Here is a 23,187-nt window from a genome sequence, read left to right as displayed (position 1 = left end):
CTAAATTACTTTGGCTCTTATAACTCCCCCCCCCCCTAAAATCTATTTCTCTAAAGATATTATTTAAAACTGTTACTTTCAAACTAATCTGACTGTCATTCCTGAATATGTGTAATCATGCAATATATGTAACTATGCATATTACATACCTGTATTGTATCCCCGTACTGGCAATGTCGGGGCCACACGTGAAGTTCAGGTTGACCGTCATGGGACTCTGTATCCCCAGCACGGGTATCTGGGACGTGAAGGAGGTGTAGTACTTCTGCCGAAACATCTCGGTGGTGTAGCGCTGTTTCACCGCCGCCGTCACGTAGTCCTGTGTCGGCGGGAAGTAGTATTTGTTGCCGGCGGCTGCGGCGGCGGCTGTTGCCGAAAAAGGTGTTGAACTGTGGTGGTGATGCATTCTGAAAAAGAAAACTTATAATAAAGTAAAAGGATGCCTGTGTGTGTGTACCGTAAGAATTTGCTAACTGCTGAACCGATATATTTCTCCTTTAGAAGGTAGCTTCTTATGGGTCCCTGAAAGGTTTATCCTTATCTTTTATTGGGGGGGGGGGGGGGGTGTAACTTGACCACAAAAAATAGGGGGGTGTACTTTTTTAAGTAGCGCAACAATAACAATCATCAAATGATTTTTTTTATACTTAACTGTTCCGGTTTTTAAAAAATATCCATGATCTAATATGTAGGGTACTTATTTACATATGGAGTCTTATACTTTTAAAAATAAACTTTAGGAAAGATGAAAATTATGAAAATAAGACTAATTTAAGTTCACTTATAAAAGCTGATCCAAGTTGTACTGAAATAATCTACAGTTTTTCATTCGTTAAAAAAAAAACTTTTTTACACCTTTGGTAAAAAAAGAGATTTGAAATACAGACTTAACTGAAATTGTTTGCGCAACTGAAAAGCTTTCAATCAAATTAGATTTTTTAGAGCTTAAACTGTACATTTTTAACAGGGGCGTCAAAAAATTAATCATTAGTAAAATGACAATAAAAAGGAATGGTAATCTAACTTCGAAATATAAGTTTAAGCTAAAAAAATAAAACGCATTATGGAAAACTTTATTTAGGCATTGATTTCAAGAAAATAAGTTTAGGCAGCCGTCTTTCCAGGACTTTCTTTTCTACGTAGGATTGCATTTTTATTTTGAGAAACAAACAACTAGCTTTCTGCATAATAAAAGAGCTAGGTGGGCCAAGAAAAAACACGTAATTTTTTAAAAACAATAGATTTTATAAGAAATTTGAGTATGAAAAAGATAATTATGGATAAAAATGAACTTTAGTTATACGATAATTATCTTTTTTTGTAAGATAAAACTTGTATTACAAAACACATATGGTATAAGTTAAAACCACCTATTTAATATTTGTAAAGATTATTTTATTTTTTAAATTGGAATGTTGTTTTTTATAATCTACTTAGTTATTAGTATGGTTAGGAATAGGAAAATGAAAGAAAAATTCTTCCTCCCAATATTATAATTATAGAAGTATATATTTTTGCCTTAAAAAAATTTGGGAGTATTAATTTATATGCAATGGTGCCATGTCTCCTTTTTCAAACTGGATTTTTTTATAATAATATTTTAATAAAAACAAAGTATTACCTATTCAATATAACAGAAAGATGGAAAACTTAATTAGATAAAAATCTCGAGTTCAAATTGAACCACGGATGGCTTCTTTTGGCACATTTATATTCATAATAAGACAGTTATGAAACTGAACTGTACTAGACAATTCTTCATATTATTGAAAACATTTCTAATATTAATATGGCAAGGTTTTGTTGAAAAGTGCCAACAATTCAAAAGTTTCCATTTTAATCCTCACAAAAAAGTAGAAGGACCTCTGTCTATGTGTATTACGAAGGATCTCGCTCACTGAAACGATATGGTTCTCCTTTACAAAGCTTCTCAAAGGTTTTATACTATTTTGGGGGAGGGTACACCCACCCTCCCAGGAGAAATCGCCCATGGAAAAAAATTTCCCCACCCTCCAAAAAATGTTTTCCCGTTTTTTTATTTTTAGAAATAAAATTGAAAATGAAGGAGTCTACTTCCCCACTCCCCCAAAGGGCCCCTAGAGGCCCTTAGGGGCGTATCTGCAAGTATAAGATATATTTGTTCTTCTTAAGCTAAAGTTCTCGCAACTGCTTTCAAGGAAAGCTACCCATTGGTCATATAAAACTTTCTGTTTTGTTGAAAATATTAAAAATAAATTACCTAATAAAAATATAATTAAAAATTCGTAAATGTTAGAGACGAAGCGACTAGGTAGCTATTGCAAACATCAATTCAATGAAACGTGTAGGTAGGTAAGTAAAAATCTATATTCTAAATACTTGCATATTATTTTCATAAACGTGTCAAAGAATCATATCAATTTCGTTTTACATAACATCTCTAGAGAAAAGGACACTAGGTACCTATATTTTTTTTCTTTTTTTACTAAAATATATATTTTCAATTGTAAATCCTTATATAGGTACCCATAAAGATATTATTAGGTGGAGATTGAATGCAATACATTAGCTACCTAAGTACTGTACATATCTATATAGCTAGTAAGTCTCCCTTTAATCTATTATATAACCCTAGCAAAGCCGTAAAATTAAAGTCTTTAACTTTTTAGCTAAAATAACAAAAGAAACCTTAGTATTGTTAGACTTTGTAAAAGTATTAAATTACTGTTTTGTTTCAATTAATAAAATATTTAGATTCATAATGCATTTAACTAAAAAAACCGTTCTTCAACTCGTACTTAGAATAAGATACTTAATTCATTAGTTGGGACGCCTGTCATTGTTAAATTTGGCCTATTTCATAATGAGGAGCTTATTTAGATTATAACTGAGTAATCTAATGATATACCTACCTATATTATATAGACATGGAGAAGAGAACAGTACCTAGAACTTATTTATCATATCTTATTAGAAATAATACGATTTTACACATTTTTTACAGTATGTCTCAGAACCGGTTCTAATAAAGCGGATATAAATTGGTTTCAAGGCACAACGCGGGAATAATATGTTATCATCTTTATCCTACAGTTGTATGTATCTCTTACCTGTACATTAAAAATACTAAACAACAACCAATTGTACCTGGATGGCTGTGTGGTGGGTGGCTGGAATGCTGCCTCCAAGATCTTGCTGCACCTCAGGCAGACGCAGGGTGCGAACTTGCTCACCTCGCGTCCGAAAAGGTTACCTAGAAAAATATTATTTTCATATTTTTGTATTGGCAATGTCGTCTGTAAGTTAAATAATGGGTCCATTGGACAACATTTAATCAATAAAGGCTTCCCTACTTGTTTTTAAGGGGGCGAATGGTTAAAGGATGATAACTTAAAGTTTAGATGCAGGTTCGAAACCAACTATTGCAATTAGGATTTAAATTTCTCCCTCAGTACAATGTTTTAAATATTTAAGTGGGACACCTGCCATATCTAACTTCACATAATAATTAAATAAATAATTTGTTTGGACATGAGAAGAATATTGATAAAATTTCTAGGAGTATATTCTACAATCCTATACAATATACATGCAATCAACAAAAGAAGAAATAATAGTTTTTTATTCGCATCGTTTTAAAGACAGCTTTCCGCGGATTATAAGATTAGTTCCCGTTTTTATTGCATTTGGGGGCCAAAAGTCCACGCCAGCAAAACTGTTATTGATTTTCTGATTTTTACTTTGTTATTCGTGTTACAATAACATAAATGGTTAATATGGTTAAGAACAGGTTGTTTCCTAACGAATATTCACTGGTTTCGGAGCCACAGTGGAAAAAATATACGTACCTAGACAGGGCCCCAGAAGAGTGGATGAACCCTGTAGAATATAGCTCATGGTAACTATCTTTGTTCAGGTCAGAGGATAAGATATTTATCAGTCAATTCCTAAAAAAAAAAACTACATTAATCATTATTTTAAAACCAAACAGGAACATGTTGATGAAAAATATATTATTAGATTATCTGATAAAATCTTAACAAAGAATGCTTGAGATTTTCAAAAAGAAAAAAAAATGAATTGGTGTTCCAATGTATGTTTAATATCTTTGATCATATTTGCTGTTATCTAATGTCTCATACCTATATTTTTTTAGACAAAATGAATTGAAAATGTTTGCTAAAATCGAAATATATCTTCATGTCTTAGAATAGTGTATATTTTTTTAAAAATAGGTTGAAAAACATACCAACTTTAAAAAAAAAATGTTCCAAAATCTTCCAAATACTTTCTATGTATATGAAAGAACATAAAAAAGGTAGAATTTTTGAACTAAGGTCGTACAATCAAATGGTTGATGGTGTTTATCAAGCGCCCGGAGAATAGCTTAAAAAATATATCTTAAAAATCAAATCAAAGTCTATATATGTAAGATTTAAGAAATAATTTGCTTAATTATTTTTTTGTCTAAAAAATGTGTTTTTACACCTTATCTTTTTACACGTAAAATACAATATACAATGATACATATAACATTTTATTGCAATTGATTTTTATTGCCTTATTATTTACTCATAACAAAGGAATAAAAAAATTATATTTTTAAATATCTTTGTACCTTATAAAAGGGTTAGCAAAATTTATCTAATGCTATCTTTTTTCCTTCTTAATTAAAATTGTCATTATATAAAACATTTTGATATCACAATTATAGTTTTACTAGAAATAAAAAAATAAACCTTTCAATAATTTACAAAGCAACATTAATAATATATATGACCTAATTCAAAACATATATAATGAAAATATATTAAATGAAAATAAAATGTACTTATTTTTACTCTAAAACTATGATAATTTAATGAAATCTTTTTTTATGGACTAAAATTTGACTCTTTTGAAAAATGGGAGCACTATATTTTATCACAAACTGCTTTAAGAAAGGTAGTAAAAAGTTGACTAACAAGAATTGGAATGGTTGGTGCTTGAATCAGCTGTTTTTTTATATATATGGAGAAAATCAATAAAGAAAGGAAAGGGATAAGTCTTTTTTTGCTAGTTGGACAGAAAGAAAACAATTTACATTGAAATAAAAAATATAAATTTTACTTTAGTATGAATGAACAATATTTCTATTTTTTAATCCTTTTCTTTACTTTTGCTAGTAATTTCATTAACATATTAAGTTAAGGTAATTTCAATAATAATAATACTAGGAATATATTTTCTAAAAATAGTTAAAATAAAAAGATTTTAATCTAGTTTTTATTAAAATATTTCAATCTCCTACTGTATACCTAATAATTGTATAGTAATTGCTGTCTTGGATCTAAAGGGATAAGACAATGACCTTAAAATTTATGTTTTGTATATCCCCAATGATGACACACAAAATTACCCATTCTGTAGATAAAAATTAGTGGTTGAAACGCTTGAACACTCAACTTATTGTAAGACTTAGGGGACTAGTGTAATAAACAGCCAATTTTCCCCGTCACTCTCTGAATTGCTGCATTAATACTTTGAACCAAACTGGTTCCCTGTCTCCGAGAGGTTGCGTTGTCTCTGAACAACAAAAAGGCCTCTTTACTCCGACCCCGCCGCCGTTTCTCCGTCATTTTCCTTGACGCAAATATGTACTTCCCATCAAAATTTAGGAGGGAAAGGGGGCGGGGTAGAATGATAAATGCAATTTTCATGGGGCACACTGAAACCCGCTTTTTCTGGTTTTATCCCTGTAGATGTAAGACTGTACAAAAAAACTTAGCATTAAATAACAAGAGATATCATTCCAAATCTGAAGTTTATTGAATGTCAAATGTAAATTTAAATTAATGTAAAAATCACTGATGTACTTTATTTAATCTTATTCAATAAAAATTACCTATATAACTAAATAATATTACCTTTTTAAGTCTTAAAATATCATTTTCCTATAAAAATTTATGTTTTTGCTTATGACAATAAGTCACTAAATTGAAAACAAAAGAGAAATTTTAATAAATCATTAAAATGGCAATGATACAATTTACTAAGCTAGCTAGCAGACGGCCATATTATCTAGTTTTTAAGGGGAAAATGCAACGCAACCTCTTGTTATAGTTGTATGTATGTTGTTAGTACTTTCTGTTGCGTAATTTACAGGGCTAAATAGGAAAACATTTTATCAAAAAGTTGAAATTTAAATACATTATTCGACCCAATTGAAATTTAAAAAAATGTTTAAAAAATAATATTTTGAAAGATAAAATGATTTACCCCTTTAATTTAGGCAGTGCTTACTGCTTTAAAGTCAAAGATAAAAAAAATATAGAAATTTGAAAACTTGTTTTTTCTTTTTGTTTTGATTACCTAGGTATTAGATTATTTAAAATATTAGAAAAGGCTTATATTATTTTTTTCCAATATAATAATCGTAAATTATAAAATGGCAAATTCAAGAGATTTGTAGACTTTTTTTTAGAAGTCTATGTAAAAATGCTCAATGAATCTAGTTCGACGCGCTGTAAAATTATGATGAAAGTCTTTTTTCTATCTAAAACAATTTAATTTATGTAACAAAGGCTTTTAAGCTAAATTTCTAAGGTCATAGTACAACTAATATCATTTTGTATCCTTTATTTATTAAAGATTTTGTTTATAAAATATAAAATTTACGACTTGATAAGATATTTAAGGCAAATTCGAAGGTTGTCAGACAAGGACAGCTTTTAGAAACGTGGAAAATTTCGTCACAAAATGTTTTATATGGAAAAATCCAGAGAAACTTTAAAGCGTCTGTCTGACGCACTTGAAATATTCAACAGTCAAAGTTGCATAAAAATTTTGTATTTCTTTCTTTAAATTACGTTCTCCTTTAAATTGAAAAATAGTCAAATACCTTTAAAATGAATGTTAATTGATAATGTTAACCTAAGATTCGATTAGTTGAAAAAGTGTCTTTTTTTAAGATTTAAGAGAAGAAATCTCAGTAGAAATATTGCAATATACTTCAAAAGCATTTTTCTGAAGTTTAAAACAACATATATTTGGAATTTATACATTTTTTCTGGTTCTATTAGCAACTTTTGCATTTGAAAAAGAAACTGCAAAAATTCTAAGAAACTCAAGCAATCAAATTGATATAAAAAAATATTACCTTGAATTTCTATCGAACTTAAATAATAAAAGATTTCAAAAATATCACAGAAACGTTATTTTCACAGATAATTTCAGTAATTTTTACAAACATTTCATCATACTATTAACTGTTAATTAATTTATTAATTTTCAAGTGTCCACTGTTTTTATTATTGCAAAGGTGTTGTTTGTTCTTGTTATATAACTGTTGTTGCGTTTGTATTTTTTTTATATTTTCACAGGTAGAAATGTGGCACTTTACTGAAGTTAAAGGAAGGAGGAAGGTCTACTGCACTGCTTATTTAAGTCCGCTTGCTAGTGCTACACTTTAGAAGCAGAAAATTTGAGTTTGCGTTCCTTTTGAACTCGAGTGTATAAAGTGCAGGGAGAGTAGATGGGGGGGGGGGGGTTACTCTCTCCTTGCTTCCTTACAAGGGAGTAATCTGTAAATAAAAAAAGTAGTTTTTCCTAAAATCATTCTTTAAGATTTAAAAAATTTACAAATCTAGCTGAAAGAAGAAAATCATTTAAACATATTTATTTATGGGGGGGGGGGCATTGTCCCCTTTCACTTCACATTCAACACTCCATGATAAACACACCACGGAAAATTTAGGCCTGCGCAGTGCTGAGCCATGTTGGCAGACCTATCGCGTGCACATTCACGGCCATTTAATATTATCCCAATTTTGTGCGGCCCTATTTATGTTACTCTGGCTACATTATACCCTACTTGCTGACGCAACCCTTTACTGATAGGCCTAAAAAAAGGCCTGACTAGAATTTCTTGTAAACTTAGGCCAAATTCACATTTATCACTAGTTTTTAAAAACTTGCTTCTTTAGTACATTTTGAAACTGTTTAAAGAAAAATACACCAAGTATTTAATTAAAGAAGCTAAAAAGCACCAAAATACAAACGGCAAAACTTTGTGGGCCTTAATTTATACAGACCAACTTGAAATACCAAATCATAATTAAGAACAATAATAATATCCACATATTCAATTATGAAGGTTTATCTATATTATATGTGTATAAAGAATGATGCATGAATACATAGATACTTATGCTTTAGAAAAAGATACATACATCCCAGTCAAACATGCGTCATCTCTCCAAAAAAATTAAATGACAAATTCAAATTCATAGCAATGATAGGAATCTTTTTTTCATTGAAAATGAAAAATAAATGACCAGCATTTTTTTTTCATTTTTGTAATTTTCCCCCAAATGCCTGAAAGATGAAAAGAATGTTTTTTTCATTGAAAATGAAAAGTGAATGACCAGCATTTATTTTTCATTTTTGTAATTTTTCCTAATTTTTAAAGAAATCTTTTTTTAAGTCTAGTGGTGAAAAAAAGATGATGTAGCATGCATATTTCAATTTTATGTTTTTAAAAAAATTTAATGAATTTCATCCAAAATTCATTTAGTCCGTTATTAAAATGAGAATTTTTAAAAATACCGTAATACGACATTTCATTTATTTATTTAAAAATTAAACGCGGCATTCACTGGACATTTTCTGCATAACAATTTTACTCCTAAAATCAAATCATCTAGAAAATTGTAATAATTAAACGATTATGCTCTCTTGAAACTTAAAAAATTGTATGAAATAAACAGTTTAAATCATATAAAATAAAAGTATTTCAAAAAAGTTTTGCTTATGGACGATTTTAATCTCTTATATGAGAGGAATTTTTACAGGTGAGAATTTTCTGTACATATTATAACAGCAGACAGTTTGAAATTAAAAATAATACAACGGTTATTATTACTAAGCGAAGCTTGTATGTTCGCGTTTTATAGACTTCAAATTGTTATCTCTGTTCTATTTTATTTATTATATGATATAATTAGATGTAAAAACTTTAGTTAATATTTATGATAATCATTGCATAAGCGTACTATTTCTAGAAGTTAAGAAATAAACCCATTTTCGACTAAAATTTACTGTATGCGACTCATTCATAATATTATCATACTTTTCACTAATCTTCTATATTTTCAGATGTTTCGAATTATTTGTTTAACTTTAGATGGCCTGTTTTTGTTAAATATTTCGTTGACTGTTTAAAGATGGAGCCAAAAGTCCATCAAATGTAACCTTATTCTTCCAGCTAAGAAGTTTTGGACGTACAGGTGTGGACTATTTAATTTTTTAACATAGAAGCTCAGAGACACTTACTTAGAATTTCTTATTAAAGGGAGAAAACAATGGTCGGAAAGTTTTAAAAACCAAGTACCTAAAGAAAATGCTTTTTAAAGTTCCAATAATTAAACATGATCAAAATTGACATATAGCCTTGTTGCAGAAATTATTATCTAAAGTTTAATAAAGATTATAAAAAATATATTACTAACTCAATCGATTCAGTGGTTACTGACATATGCATGGTTATTTAAGCCTTGGAATTGTACATGCAGTAGAAAACTAAATATATTTATCCAAATGTTTTACTAAATTCAATAGCCTTATCAAACCAAGATATTGTTTATCAGATACGTTTATTGAAGAGGTGTGTTATTAGTCGCATCGTATTATAGACAGCTTTCCGCGGATAGTAAAATAAAAAAATGTTAGATTAAACCCATTGTTTTACCCCTAGGGGCCAAAGGCAAAGGCCGACAAAACTGATATTAATTTTATGATTGTCAAAAATTGTCTCTAATACGATGCTCTACGTGATTTTTTGGTATGGCTGATAACCGATTCTAATCCAGCAGATATTAATCGGTTTCAAAGTGGGACTGAAAAAAACTATATTAATCATAATTAAGATAGGTATGTAAAAAGAAAATAATGTTTAGATTATTGTTTGTCGGATATGTAACCAGGCAGAGGGGATAAAGATGAGATGCAAGAACATTATTTCTGCCTTCTTTGAGTTCAGGTTTGTCAGTATTTTTAGTCAGGGAGGGAGGGGACAATGGGCTATTCATTACACTGGTCCCCTAAGGTTTATTATTACATTTTCTTATTAGTTGGCTTAACAACTTAAGGGTTTTAAAAAGGGGGGGGGGGATGTGCCACTTTTTGTGAACGCTGCCGTTTCTTTACAGTTCCATATTGTTCTCCACGTAAGCAACTGCTTTACCGAATTTTAGAGCTTTAACTCTTTTATGGGCTAAGATCATGCGTGTTTTACTTTTGGGTTCAAAAAGTGGCACATTCGCCCCCCCCCCCTTTTTTTTTTATTGGTTAGTTGAGTTGAACTTGAGTGTCCTTTCATACAAAGTAGGTAACTTATCTTTTTTAAAGAAGCATATTTTTTTTGGTATATCCTTTGAACGATTTCAGTAGCAAGGTTAACATATCTTTGTAATATTCATGATTTGCTTTTTTATGACAGCTGTATATCTGCTCTATTAATCAATTTATCCATTTGTCCCTCCATGATTTTTTGTGCTTTGAAAGAAACTTATGAATGTTGTCATCCTTGTTTTGTTTTAAGGTGAATAATGAGAGCAAGGGTGGATGTGATTGTGAATTCTATAGTTGGGACTCAACTTCAAGGAATGAAATAAGACTCTGCATAAGGGATTTGGCATCTTTTTTAAAAACTAGATATTACATCTGATAAATGTACCTATCTGTAATAGAAGTTTTTGTAAAATTAATTTTGATAAAGCATTCTAGAAACTTTTAAAATCACGTTATAGTTTCCTGAAAATTGTGGTAATCAGGGAGGGAGGGGACAATTGACTATACAATACACTCCCAAAGTTATATAAACACTTTCTTATATTCGTTGGTTTAAAAATATTATATACTTTTGTCCTAGCTAGTTGTGTCCAAATGTTTATAAATTTATTGTTTTTAGACTTATCCCTTAAGATGCTAGATATTATGTAAAGCTTATTTCTGTGTTGATTGTAGTTGAGCAGAATTGGTGCTTCTGTTTAGTTCACCACTGCCCCGCCAGTCCGTCAGAACTTAAGGGTAAGATTCACAAAAAAAGTCTTTTTATTAAAGTTCCAGTATGCCTAATGACCTGAGAAAATAGATGAATGATTAAACTAAGCTTTTTATAAATAGAGGTCCTTTTACTGATCCGTCCGTCCGTATGTTTTTACAATTAGAAGAAATTGAGCAATCGTATTTTTACATTTTAGATTTGTGCCAATAATTTGCAAGTGGATTTTGCCTGTCTGTCTAGTATATGTACATTGTACATATATATGTCGAAACTAAAAGCTAAAAATTTAACATTTTTTAAAATTTCGACTTTTTATTTTTTTGGTATACCAAAAAAACTCTTTATTTTAATTAAATTGAAAATATTTTTTTTGTCACTATAGGATAGGTAAGTTTATGTTGTGTTGTATTGGGTAGCCCCACAGGGTTAGGGCCTTAAAGGGTTAGTTTATAAAAAAAACTAACAACACCATTTTTTTTAAAAAATAAGGGGGGTGATTCCAAGCTCTGTAGGCACTTTGTGTGAGGGACTTATTTATTCTATGTTTTATTTCATACTTCCATTTATGTTGCAAATATAAATAAAATATGATTTTCAAATCTTGATATTTTAAAACTACCTGGTAGAAAATTAAAATTCTTTTAAATATATGTCCTTTAGATGTAATTTAAACTATTGAACAGAAAAAGATATGCAGTTCACTAAATTCAAGATTAAATGCATTTCGTGCAACTACCTCTTTAAATTAGTTAAGATAATAGATAGTAAAACTTTCAAAGAAGAAACTTAAGGAATAAAGTTTTCTTTGTAATTTTTCTTACAAGGACTTGAGACAACCATACACATCACAATAATAGCTTTGTTTTTTTCTTATTTTGTAAATCATTGTAAAAGGGAAAGTAAAAAAAGACAATTTACAGAATAAATAAAAAAAATTTAATATTTCAGATACCAAAATCTGTGTGCAACATATCCGCAATAGTCCTGGGCGCAGAGTTGAAGAAGATCAATGTCGAGAAGAACAATAATTTAATAATTTATCAATCTTTCTTAGCCAGTACTGTTCAAATAAACCTACTTTTTATTTCTAGTCAAAAACCAAAGTTCTTAATTTACTTCAAAGACTCGAGTGAGTATTATTTTATTACTCGTAGATTTATTTCTTGCCTGATTGATATTTTAATGATATTATTCTGTGTAACAACAATAATGTCTTTAAATATCAATAAGTTTAAAACTACAGCTCTTAAATTAAAAAACTTCAGTAATTTTATGTTTTAATTATTATAAGCCTAATTTATCATATTTTTTTGCTTATGTGCTGAATATGGGTTTTATTATATTGTCTAATAATGTATTTCTTATGTACCTACAATATACAATCATCCTAATATATAAAGTAGTAAGCTTTTTTTTGTCTGTACCGTAGCAAAGGATCTCACTATCTGATACATATAGGTCTTAGGATGGTTATGTTTTTTTTAAACGTCTGTGTAGGTATATTTTAGGCTATTTTTCTGCCCTTCCATATTCTTTTGAAAGTAGAGCCCTAGTAATATATAAATTACTAGCGGCTTAGCCCCTAGAGGACTTTAGGGTCACTTGCGGAGGGTGAATCCCAAAACCTATTTTTTTAAATTAAAATTTTAGTTTTAAAAATAATAATTATTATCGGGGGGGGGGGGGGGGGGGTGGGAATACGTTTTTAGGGGCGATTTCTCTTTGGAGGGTGGTTGTACCCTCCCCCAAAATTGTTATCCCCCCCCCCCCCAACTTTAAGTGCCTCTAGAGTCTTCTTGCGTAGCCGCTAGTATCTTACAAGTCATTTTTAAGCCCTTTAAAGGTTTGTTTCAGTAGGTAGTAATTTTTAATAACAACTTATACAATTTTATTTACTTACAAATGTTCTGCTTATTCTGACACCAGAATAATTGTTACTTCACTTTTATGGATATTATTATCTTTGTTTTATGTTGGAACACGGGGAAGGTGGGGGGAAGGGATGATTCCCTCTTCACCACCAACGCCTTCTATCCTTCATGTTGACACCTATTCTGTAATAAAATTGGGCGTTATCCTCTTAGAAATTTTTTTTTCAATTTTTTTCAATTTTGTACCCCCCCCCCCCCCCCCCCCCCCCCGACTACCGACGAACAACTATTTTAGGTTAGGTTAGGTTTTAGGCTAGGGAGCCGAGCGCTGCGGCTAGGCAGGCAAGGGGGCCGAGCGCTGCGGCCACGGTTCATAGTTCGGGGGGGGGGGGGGGGGGGGTACTCAAATTTTCAATATTGAAAAAAAATTTCTAAGAGGATAATACCTAAAATTGTAACTTATTGACTAATTAAGTAGGTAATTTAGTCTTCAGTATGGCTTTGCAACCGATTAATTTCTGCAGGAATTGAACCGGTTCTTAGTCATACTGGAAAATCATGTATAGCGTCTTATTATAGACAATTTCCACAAAATAAAAATAATGACATATATACTAGTTTTGTTAGCCTTGAAGGGCCGTATCTTAGCTTTATCATTTTAATGTTCGCGAAAAACTGTCTATAATACCTATAATATCTATTATTGTGGTGCTGTTAAAATGTCTGATCAATTGAAATATTTACCAAATATATATTTTTTATAGATTTTCGTTTGTTTTATTATTTTTAAATGAATTTTTAATGCCGCGTCATTCAAAAGTCAGGTCTCCACAAAAATGACTTTCATTTAAAAGTCAGGTCTCCACAAAAATGATTTTCATTTAAAAGTCAGGTCTTCACAAAAATGATTTTCATTTAAAAGTCAGGTCTTCACAAAAATGATTTTCATTTAAAAGTCAGGTCTTCACAAAAATGATTTTCATTTAAAATTCATTTCTATAATCATCAAAATCGGTGCCATTTTAGAAGGGAGTTGATTCTGATATATCCCTGATTTTCATTTTTCTGGCATGATGATTTTAAATGAATAGATGTAAGCGAAAAAGATGAATTTTAAATGAATTTCAATGAAAATGTTAGCTGGGATATATTACATAGGTATGTACTTTTATATAATATTTGAACTAAGTAATTTCGGACATTGCAGCCTATTTAATTCAGAAGAAGTTTAATAATGACAGTAGTAAATAGTACAACTTAATCTATAATTTCTTTTAATATCCCAATTTGGCATATTACTATCTTGATATTTCCAAAGTCTTATAAGAAATTTATGCCATTAAGCCATCTATGTGTTACTTTTGAGGGTTGAGAATGTTTATATTAGGGTTAGCAATCCGTATCCGAATCTGGGATCCGCCCAATTTTTGGTCAATTTTGGAATCCGAATCCGTTTTTTAATAACGGATTCGGATGCTTAATCTGTAGGTTAAAATTAGCGTCTTGAGTTTTTTCTTTCAACTCTCCCTTTTTGAAGGCAAAGATTATCATCATTATATATAAAATCTTTAAAAATCTGGTTCGATTCTCGGAAGTGAATTATAGAGAACACCAAGAACATTAATGTTTAGGACACATGTAGCACTTTACAATGAGTCGCTATGACTTGTAACACAAATGTAAAGGGTTATGGAATCTAGTCAAGGATGGAGGGGACATTGGTCAGTTTATTAAACTAATTCCCAAAGCTAAGTTTGATCATAATGTTTTCTTAATCGTTGGCTTAACTTTGGAGACTTTAATTGAATTTTGATTGGTTGGTTCATTAAGTTGAGTGTCCAAACGTTTCGACTGCCAACTGTAATCTACAAAAGAGAAAATTTAGTTTATCATCATTGGGGATTTACAATGTACATCAATATATCGGCCATTGGTTTATCCCTTTAGATCCCTGGTTTTTAGTTCATATTCATGGAGAAGGGAGTTAGGGACAGGTCCCTGGGAAGCAAAACAAACCAAGAAATATGATCCTGCCAGTTTCAGTCAAATTCCAATTTACAATATAAAGTTTCTGTCCATAGGGTCAATCCCAATACCTTCTTGTTTTAACAGCAATTTTTAATGCTCATGTATCATGTAATAAAATCCATCGAAAATAATATCCTATTATATAAAGCTTTTTGTCTGTAGCGAAGGATCTCGCTGAACTGGTATGGTTCTCCTTTACAATGAAGCTTCTTATGGATCAAAGGAAGGTTATAATATTTTTGGTGAGGTTATCTTCACCCTCCAATAAAAAGACCATCCCAAACAATATATATTTAAAAAATCTCTCTTTTTTAAACTTAAATCAAAATCAAGGGGTGGGGTGGGGTTCGGCTTCTCCCACTCCAACTTTGAGTGCCCATAGAGGTTTCTAGAGGTGTAACCGCTAGTTCAGGTATAAAGTCTTGAAAAAGCTGCACTGTCCAAATCTATTTAGATTCTCCCGTACATATGTGTATGTACATTTTTATAGGGTAAACCAGACACTCAGGCACCAGGCAACTCGAGGCAGTTCAAACTGCTTTATCACGGATTTTTGCAGGGGAAAGGGTCAAGGATTCTTAAACATAGTAGGTGTTTTCAGCAGGTAGGAGGGGGGCAATGTGCTGTTTATTACACTAGTCCCCAATGTTTTATAATAATATTCTTATTTTTTGGCTTAACAACTTTGGGGACTTTTGTGGAATTTTGATTGGTTGGTTCATCATGCTGAGTATTCCAACGTTTAAACCACTAATTGTAATCAACAGGTAATTTTGTGTACCTATATATTGGAGATGCATATCAATTTATCGACCATTGTCTTACCCGTTAGAACCCTGGCTTGGGTGTTAATAAACAAAGATTTTAAAAGCAAAAGTATAAACTTTTTAAATAGAGCTTAAAAAGGAAAAATCTTTATTTTTTAGATGCTAGTAGAGATATTTAATTCTATGTCTGAACTGCTATAGGATTATTATTTTATATTCTATTTTTAAATTTCTTACATCATTTCTTCAGATCATTTGTTTTAAACCTATTTGCGTCAGTAATGTGATTTTTTGTAATCCTTTAAAATTGGTGAATTTTTTAAAGAAAGAGATTTTATTTTCACTAAGTAAACGGAGCAAAAATTGTGTTTAAACATATTTTATAAAATTCTAAATTTTAAGAAAAATTTTAACTTTTATACATTAGGCTAAATAGAGGTTATCAAGTTATTCTAAAACTATGATTTTAGAATAGGGTATTTGAAATCAAAGTAATAAACCTCACAAAAATTTCAATTAAACTGCAAAAGAAATGTTGATGTATAAAACAAGGAAGATTATGTCCTACATAAGCAAAAACCTATTTGAAATTGAAATAAATTGTCTTCTTTATCTTTGGAATACCATTAGTTATTCAATTACAGGGATCTAAAGGGATAAGACAATGGCCTACAAATTGATGTACATCCCCAATGATGGCACACAAAATTACACCTTCTGTAGATAAAAATTAGCGGTTAAAATGTTTGAACACTGAAATAATTCAGCCAACCAAAATTCAGGTAAAAGTCCCCAAATTTGTTAAGCCAACGAAGAAGAAAACTGTACTGTAAAACTTTGGGGACTAGTGTAATAATCAACCCATCTCTCTGATTCAATAAGGATACACTTTTAGTTAAACTTTCTTTTTTCTCTTGGATTCCAATTTAAATTTTCTAACTCTTATGAGTTTTTAAAAAAAAAAGTAAGAGACAAAAACAAGGTATGTTCCTTGTGAGTTAAATCTTTCTATAACTAACCAACAGACCAGCCAACAAATAAGACAAATAGAGTAGCTTTGCTACTTAAAATGGGGTCTCTAAAGACAAAGCAATAAACGTAAAGAAATTTGGTTACACAAGCTCAAATCATTACACTAAGGAAAAAGTTTTTAAAATTCTTTTATTTTTTCAGCGGAAACTACCTTCACTATTAGTATTCAAGCCAACAATAAAATAATTTTAAAGGGAAGGGGCGGAAGTCAAACCAAAACTAACAGTCGAAGGAACTCAACTAAATAAAGAGTTACAGCTCTGAGATTTGACATGGCAGTTGCTTTATAGAGGTACAATATGGAACTGTGAAGAAACGGCGGTGGAACCGCCGCTCTCGCCGAAAACTGCCGTTTCCCGCCGAAATTTAATTTTGCCTTTTCTCGTCAAATAAGATAATTTTCAATCATCTGAGATAATATTTTTTTCATAAAAATTTCCCTTATATTTTCACTTGACACTTGAAATATTTTTAAAAATATTAAAATCGTAAGTGTCAAGTGCAAATACATTGATCGGCCTTTTACTTCTAGTAAAACCACACTTCTCCTGCATTAGCAGCCTTCTACTTTCCTGTCATTCCTTATATTTGCATTTGGCGAGAAAAGCGAAAACAATTCGGCGGTTTTCGCCGTTTCTTCACAGTTCCATATTATACCTCTTTAAAGCAACTGCCATGTCAAATCTCAGAGCTTTAACTCTTTAATAAGTTGAGTTCCTTCGACTTTTAGTTTTGGTTTCACAAAGTGTCACTTCCGCCTCCCCCCTTTACTCTACCACTGTTTTCAAAAAGCCATTCCAATTAGAAAGACCCATCACCTAAGTTACCTTAAGCACTAAATAAATAAGCAAAACTGCTGTAAAACATAATTTTTTAAATGATATTTTTTAAAAACAAGGGCGCAGAATACGGGTACTTCACTTTCAGAATAAGGGATTCTGACAGAAAAGTTTCCTTGCATAAATTTCATGGTTTCATAACAACAAAAACATCCATTTTTTTGGAATGTTCATATTGGCACATTAAGAAAAACTTCTGGGGTAAAAGTTTTGATTTAGATGGAATTTTTTCTTGACTTTAATAGAATTCAATATGCATAATTATCATTTTAAATTGTTAAATTCTGTAGTGGAACTTGTAGTGAAACCTAAACGTTAAATCTGGACTAAAAATTCATTTTTTAAGATTTTATTAATGAAATTGGTATTTAATTTAGGAGTGAAAATGTTACTCATCATCAAATGCACTACTGAAGTCGTAGTTACAATTTTATTTTTACCACAAAAAAATGTCGTGCGTCCATAAGTAATATGTATGTTCTTAATATTAAGACACCAGGCGCATCTTTAACGTTAAATTAAAGACTACTATGCTATGGTGTGACAATATTAGCACTAAGAAAAGCAATGCTCTAGCAATCAAATTCAAAGCATTTGTTCGGTCTTTCAATCAATTGTGATATGAAAGTTTACCTATATTGATGATAGATTTTACTTTAATTAACACATTCCCACCGACCTTCACTATTATTGTCATACATCTGACAAAGTAGCAGGAGTAGGTACGGTACAGGCTTTATTGTATTTATTTTAAATGCTATTAGAGACGTGATTAGAACCAATCACCTCTCTAATAGCTTCTTACTACGCCCATATTTGCGGTACTTAGAAGTGTGAAGAGCAACAGGGAGGGAGGGGACATTAGACTGTGTAAAATAAACTGGCCCTCAATACATTCTTTCATTTGTTGGATTTAATTACATTGAACACTTTTATTTAATCTTATTTGGGTTGTACAATCCTTCAGTGTACTAACTTTTCCATCAATAATTTTAATTTTGTTTATCATAATTTAGGGTGTGCATCAATTTATCTTCCATTGTCTTATCCCTTCAGATCCCTGACGAAAAGTACAGAATTTGATTGACAAAAAACAGACATAACAGTGCAGTGTAGGTTATTGCAAGTAAATATTTTCATTAAAAGCTTTGCACAATTTTTATTACACTATTTGGCATGTTTATCTGTAAATTCAAAAACAAATATTTTACAGGGTTGTCTATTTATCCTTTTATCAAAGTAACAGGATGTCAATAATTCTGCCTGTAAGCACTGAACGATATGGTTCTCCTTTATAATGTAGGTTCTCTAAGGTCCTAGGAAACCTTATAACTATTTTGGGGGAGGATACCAATAGAAATCGCAACCCCCCCACTCAAAAAAAAATCCCAAAAATTGACATTATTAATATAGCCTAATAACTTTAAACAGTCATTAACATTTCTTCTATCGAACCATCTTTAGATTACAACCAAATATGTTGTCGTTTGTTAAGCGTATTGTGTATGTGTGGAAACATTGAAATCACACGACAAGTGTAACAAAAATTATACCAAATCTGTTTTCTATTAGTATATTACCAAAAGTCTGACTTACTAAGAAACCGATTATTTTTTAATCCATATTCAATTAGGGGCGGGTATGTGAACCCTTTAAATTTCCTACAGGGACGAAACCCCTACAGGCTACGAGCGAAGCCACAGATTTTCTAAAACTACTAAAGCTGTCATAATACTGAGAAAATTCAATAAAATCTTAAATATATTGAGCCCTTTAACAAGTCAATTACAAGAATGGTGTTATATAGCTATTTTTTTGTTAAGGAAATCGTGTGAAATCCTTAAACGTGAATTCCTTAGCGGGTCAAAGTTTCATAACAACATTTTGACCCGCAAATCATTATGTATAATAGGTTGGGGGGGGGGGGGGCGGGGAGGAGAGTCCGATTCAAAATTTTATGAAAAGAAATATTTATTATTAATTCCACATTGCACCTTAATAAATCAACAGCTATGCCAAATCCAAGAACTATAATTTTTTTAGTGGATTTCCTTTATGCTTTAGGTAGGGATGGCAATCCGTCTAGTTTTTGGACCGGATTCTTACAAGAATCCGTCCAAAAATAAAACGGATTCTCCGGGGATTTTTTTTGGCGGATTACGGATTCTAGTATTATTTATAAGGCTTTTAAAAAAAATATATTAAGGGATTAAATTATGCCGGGTACTGGGAAGAATCTAAAGCTGCTTTTTATTATTTTCTTTTCTCTCCAATTAATTGGTTGTGTAGGTGGGGAGAGATAAGGGGGGGTGGTGATCTTTGCCTTCAAAGAGGGGGGGAGGGATGTAAAGAAAAAAATAAAAATGCTAATTTTAGCTTAACAATTAATAATCCGAATCCGCTCTAAAAAAACGGATTCCGGATTCGGATTCAAAAATTGGGAGGATTCCGGATTCAGATTGCCAACCCTAGCTTAAGGTTAAGTTTCAAAATTTCAGTACACACACACACAGATAAACATTCTGTTACTTTAAGACATGGATAACTTATTCAAATGAGATAAAAATTGTCTTGATGATTTAATAATTTCATTTACCTGTTTGAATGTTTTGGTCTATTGTCACTTAAAATTTAGCATTGTGTAAATCTGAAAAAATGGCATTGTTGAACAAGATTTATCTCATAAAAAATATGACTTCTTGAAAAGGAAACATTGTCATTTCGTTCAGACATATAAATGATTTTACTGAATAAAAAATCTGATATTTAAACTACCAACATACGCAAACTTTATGTAGTCAAACACACATACATCCTACCACTTTGACAGATATACAGTACATCCTATAACTGCATAGGACTAGAAATTAATTCATTACTTATAGCCGAATAAAATTGAAAAACCGATCAAAAATGTTCAAGTTAAAGAAAATCCTAGAAAACCTCCATTAACCAGGCATAAAATAAGTACGATTACTACTCCATTTTGTAGATAATATTTTGAAATCTGAAAAAATAATCATCTAAAAAAATATGGAAAGCATGTTATTTGTCTGTTTATTACCATTTTTTAATGACCACTAAACCGATTGAGTGCTTTAAACTGTGAAAAGTTATGGGGTTGTTTTAGGCTATTTTTTCGTTTTCCTACCCTCTTTACATATAAAGTCCTAGATGCTAGGGGCGTTGCCGCTAGTGTCATATCAAGTAGCTGGTTACTTTTTTTTCTCTGTTTGTAATTATCTTGCTAAATCCATTTTATGGATTTGCAGGTACAGGACTTCAGGTTTTTGGACCTGGTGACCTCTTGAGGAAATTTTGGCCTGTTTTCACTGATAATTAAGAAATTTTTAAAAGGAAAAGGATTTATAAAGAGCATTGGCCATTATTAGGAAGTTGGATCATCATAATTTCTAGCTACTAGCACTCTGATTTGATTCAGTTAAGCTCTGGACAGGTATAAAAATATAATTTCTAATCTTTTGAGTTGGAGATTAGTTATTTACAGATTAAAGAAATCTTAATATTAAACTGAACTCCCCTTTCCACCATATTTATTTCAAACTTAGTAAACAACAAAGAAAAAGTGTCATCTAGTGAATCTTTGCATTAAGTACATTGATTTAACCCAGATAGATCACTTAATACTTCAAAGAAATTTTTATTGGTCGATTTGCTTTGAACTAGACATCGAGATTTTATCTATGTATTCTACTAGTATCAAGCTTATGTCGTTAACAAAACTCTTTTGTTACTACAAGGCATTTTTAAAACGTTTTGACAAATCATACATTTAGTGCTAAAATCGTTACAAGAAATATTTATAAAACTTAAGCATTTATGTTGAACCAGAGATTTTTATTTTAATCGGCCGTTTCTTTCATAAGTATAGCATTTTGAATATAAATAAGCTTTTAGAGAATAAAAAGACGTATTTTTGTTTTTTTTTAGTTTAGGTTAAGTTAAATAAGGTTAGAAGAGTTAAGAGCTCGGTGGGGTTAGAGCAGACCCAGGCATGGGATACAAAATATTTTCAAAAATTAAAAATATGGGGGGGGGGAGTTATGTGGTTACAAACCTTCCTGGGACCTGAGGGAAGCTACACTGTAAAGAAGAAACATAGCGGTGGTTAGCGAGATTCTTCGGTACACACAGAAAAACAGACAGACACTTTAGCTAAACATCATGTTTCTTAGAATTCGCAGTTAAATAATACGCAAAAAACGCAATGTTTGTTAAAAGTTTTATAAGCCTCTAATATGCATATATCATGAATGCAATATAATAAGCTGCACATTTTAAACTTAGAACTGCGTCAATCCACGCATCATTGAGAATAGAGACCGAGGTTTCTTACAAAAATCAGGGATCTTAAGGGGTAAGACAATAAATTGATGTATATCAAAATTATTATAAGACAAAATTACACCTTCTGTGGATCAAAATTAATGGTTGAAATATTTAGACACAGCAAATTTGAAACAACTTATCAAGGTTCAATTAATGTTTTTAGTCCAAAGAATGATACACTATGTTAAAAAAATTTGGGTACTATGTTATTTAATGTCCATTCCAATATCCCCTTCCCTTCCTGCACATTAGTTTTTTATTATTTCCTTACACACATCTTACTAGTTCGTCTTGCCGTCCAAAAAGATAATTTTAAATAATACATTACTAAGTGAATGATATTCACATACATATAAACCCTTATTATTTTAGGAGGTCATTTCTCTTATCACATGTTAAAGGCAGATAATATTAAAGAATACAGCCCTATGTTGCATTGACCAACACTTATATTTGAAACGATTAATACTTGTCAAAATACATAATTTCAGTTTTGGATAATATCAAACATTTTCCTATGTGTTGCTTTTAATGTTGCAACGTTTTTACATAAATTTAATGTATGTTGAACTTTTCAGGGCGGCTACTAGGGTATTCCTTCTCATACAAATATGATTCTAAATTTATATTAGTACATACTTCATTTGCATTAAGACTCGAAGAGTGGCTAGTTGAAAATTTTAGGGAATAGGGGTTAAGTATTCTGTTTTTTTTTATTTTAAGTAAAGTATATCTTAATCTTTTAAGTGCAAATTATCTTAAAGATTATCATCTATCCTAACCACCACTTCCTGAATTTCCAATTCCTTGAGACTAGGTACAGCTGTTATCAACAAAATAAGCCGACAGTGAATATTACTGTTCTTTATCCTTCACTAAAATTAGCTGTAAAGCATTTTGTCTGTTCCGAGGTTGTTTTTATTAGAGCGGAACGTGAAAGCTAATATACACAGTTGAAAGCAATCAAGAACATGTACTTTGGCTGCAGGTGCATGCTAGGCTGGAGCCGTTCCGTCTGTGAGATGCATAGCAGGAATCTAAAGGGATAAGACAATAGAATACAATATAATGCACATCCCCAATGATGATGCACAAAAATATCCCTTCTGAAGATTTTAATTATCGGTTGAAACGTTTGGACATTCCGTTTGATTAAACAACCGATCAAAATTCAATAAAAGTCCCCAAAGATGTTAGGTCAACGAAAAAAGAAAACGCTTCTAAAAAATTTTAAAGACTAGTGTAATTAACAGACAAATTACCCTTACTTTCTGGAT

General features: G+C 31.0%; 1 protein-coding gene and 1 long non-coding RNA gene across 14 annotated transcripts in view; one reads left to right on the top strand and one right to left on the bottom strand.

The window, feature by feature from the left end:
- Positions 1-20,204, bottom strand: part of Letm1 (Leucine zipper and EF-hand containing transmembrane protein 1) — a 43,793-nt gene extending 23,589 nt beyond the window's left edge. For 5 of the 7 annotated variants that reach the window (XM_080174753.1, XM_080174756.1, XM_080174758.1 and 2 more), the window contains exons 1-4: positions 7,118-7,681; positions 3,828-3,926; positions 3,127-3,232; positions 150-407 (exon numbers count right to left, since the gene is read on the bottom strand). In XM_080174753.1, the coding sequence (XP_080030879.1) occupies positions 150-407; positions 3,127-3,232; positions 3,828-3,876 (413 nt within the window). In that variant the 5' untranslated portion in view covers positions 3,877-3,926; positions 7,118-7,681. Of the gene's footprint in view, positions 1-149; positions 408-3,126; positions 3,233-3,827; positions 3,927-4,597; positions 4,701-7,117; positions 7,682-20,156 lie in introns of those variants that run through there. The other 2 variants (XM_080174754.1, XM_080174755.1) reach the window with 2 other exon arrangements.
- On the top strand, positions 8,677-13,660 carry LOC145330167 (uncharacterized). 7 transcript variants are annotated; one of them, XR_013883288.1, is made up of 8 exons: positions 8,677-9,245; positions 9,915-9,997; positions 10,559-10,620; positions 10,984-11,046; positions 11,972-12,152; positions 12,267-12,388; positions 12,867-13,136; positions 13,331-13,660. It is a non-coding gene; the product is annotated as an uncharacterized LOC145330167 (long non-coding RNA). The 7 variants fall into 7 exon arrangements; XR_013883287.1 differs by having other exon boundaries at positions 12,828-13,136; XR_013883286.1 differs by having other exon boundaries at positions 8,678-9,245; positions 12,254-12,388; positions 12,828-13,136.
- Positions 20,205-23,187: the final 2,983 nt, after the last annotated feature.

This window comes from Acartia tonsa, chromosome 10 (assembly GCF_053477335.1).
Source record: "Acartia tonsa isolate MP-2025a chromosome 10, ASM5347733v1, whole genome shotgun sequence".
Classification (NCBI taxonomy): domain Eukaryota; kingdom Metazoa; phylum Arthropoda; class Copepoda; order Calanoida; family Acartiidae; genus Acartia; species Acartia tonsa.
The sequence above is the reverse complement of the archived record's forward strand: the minus strand, read 5'-3'. Positions and strand labels throughout refer to the sequence as shown.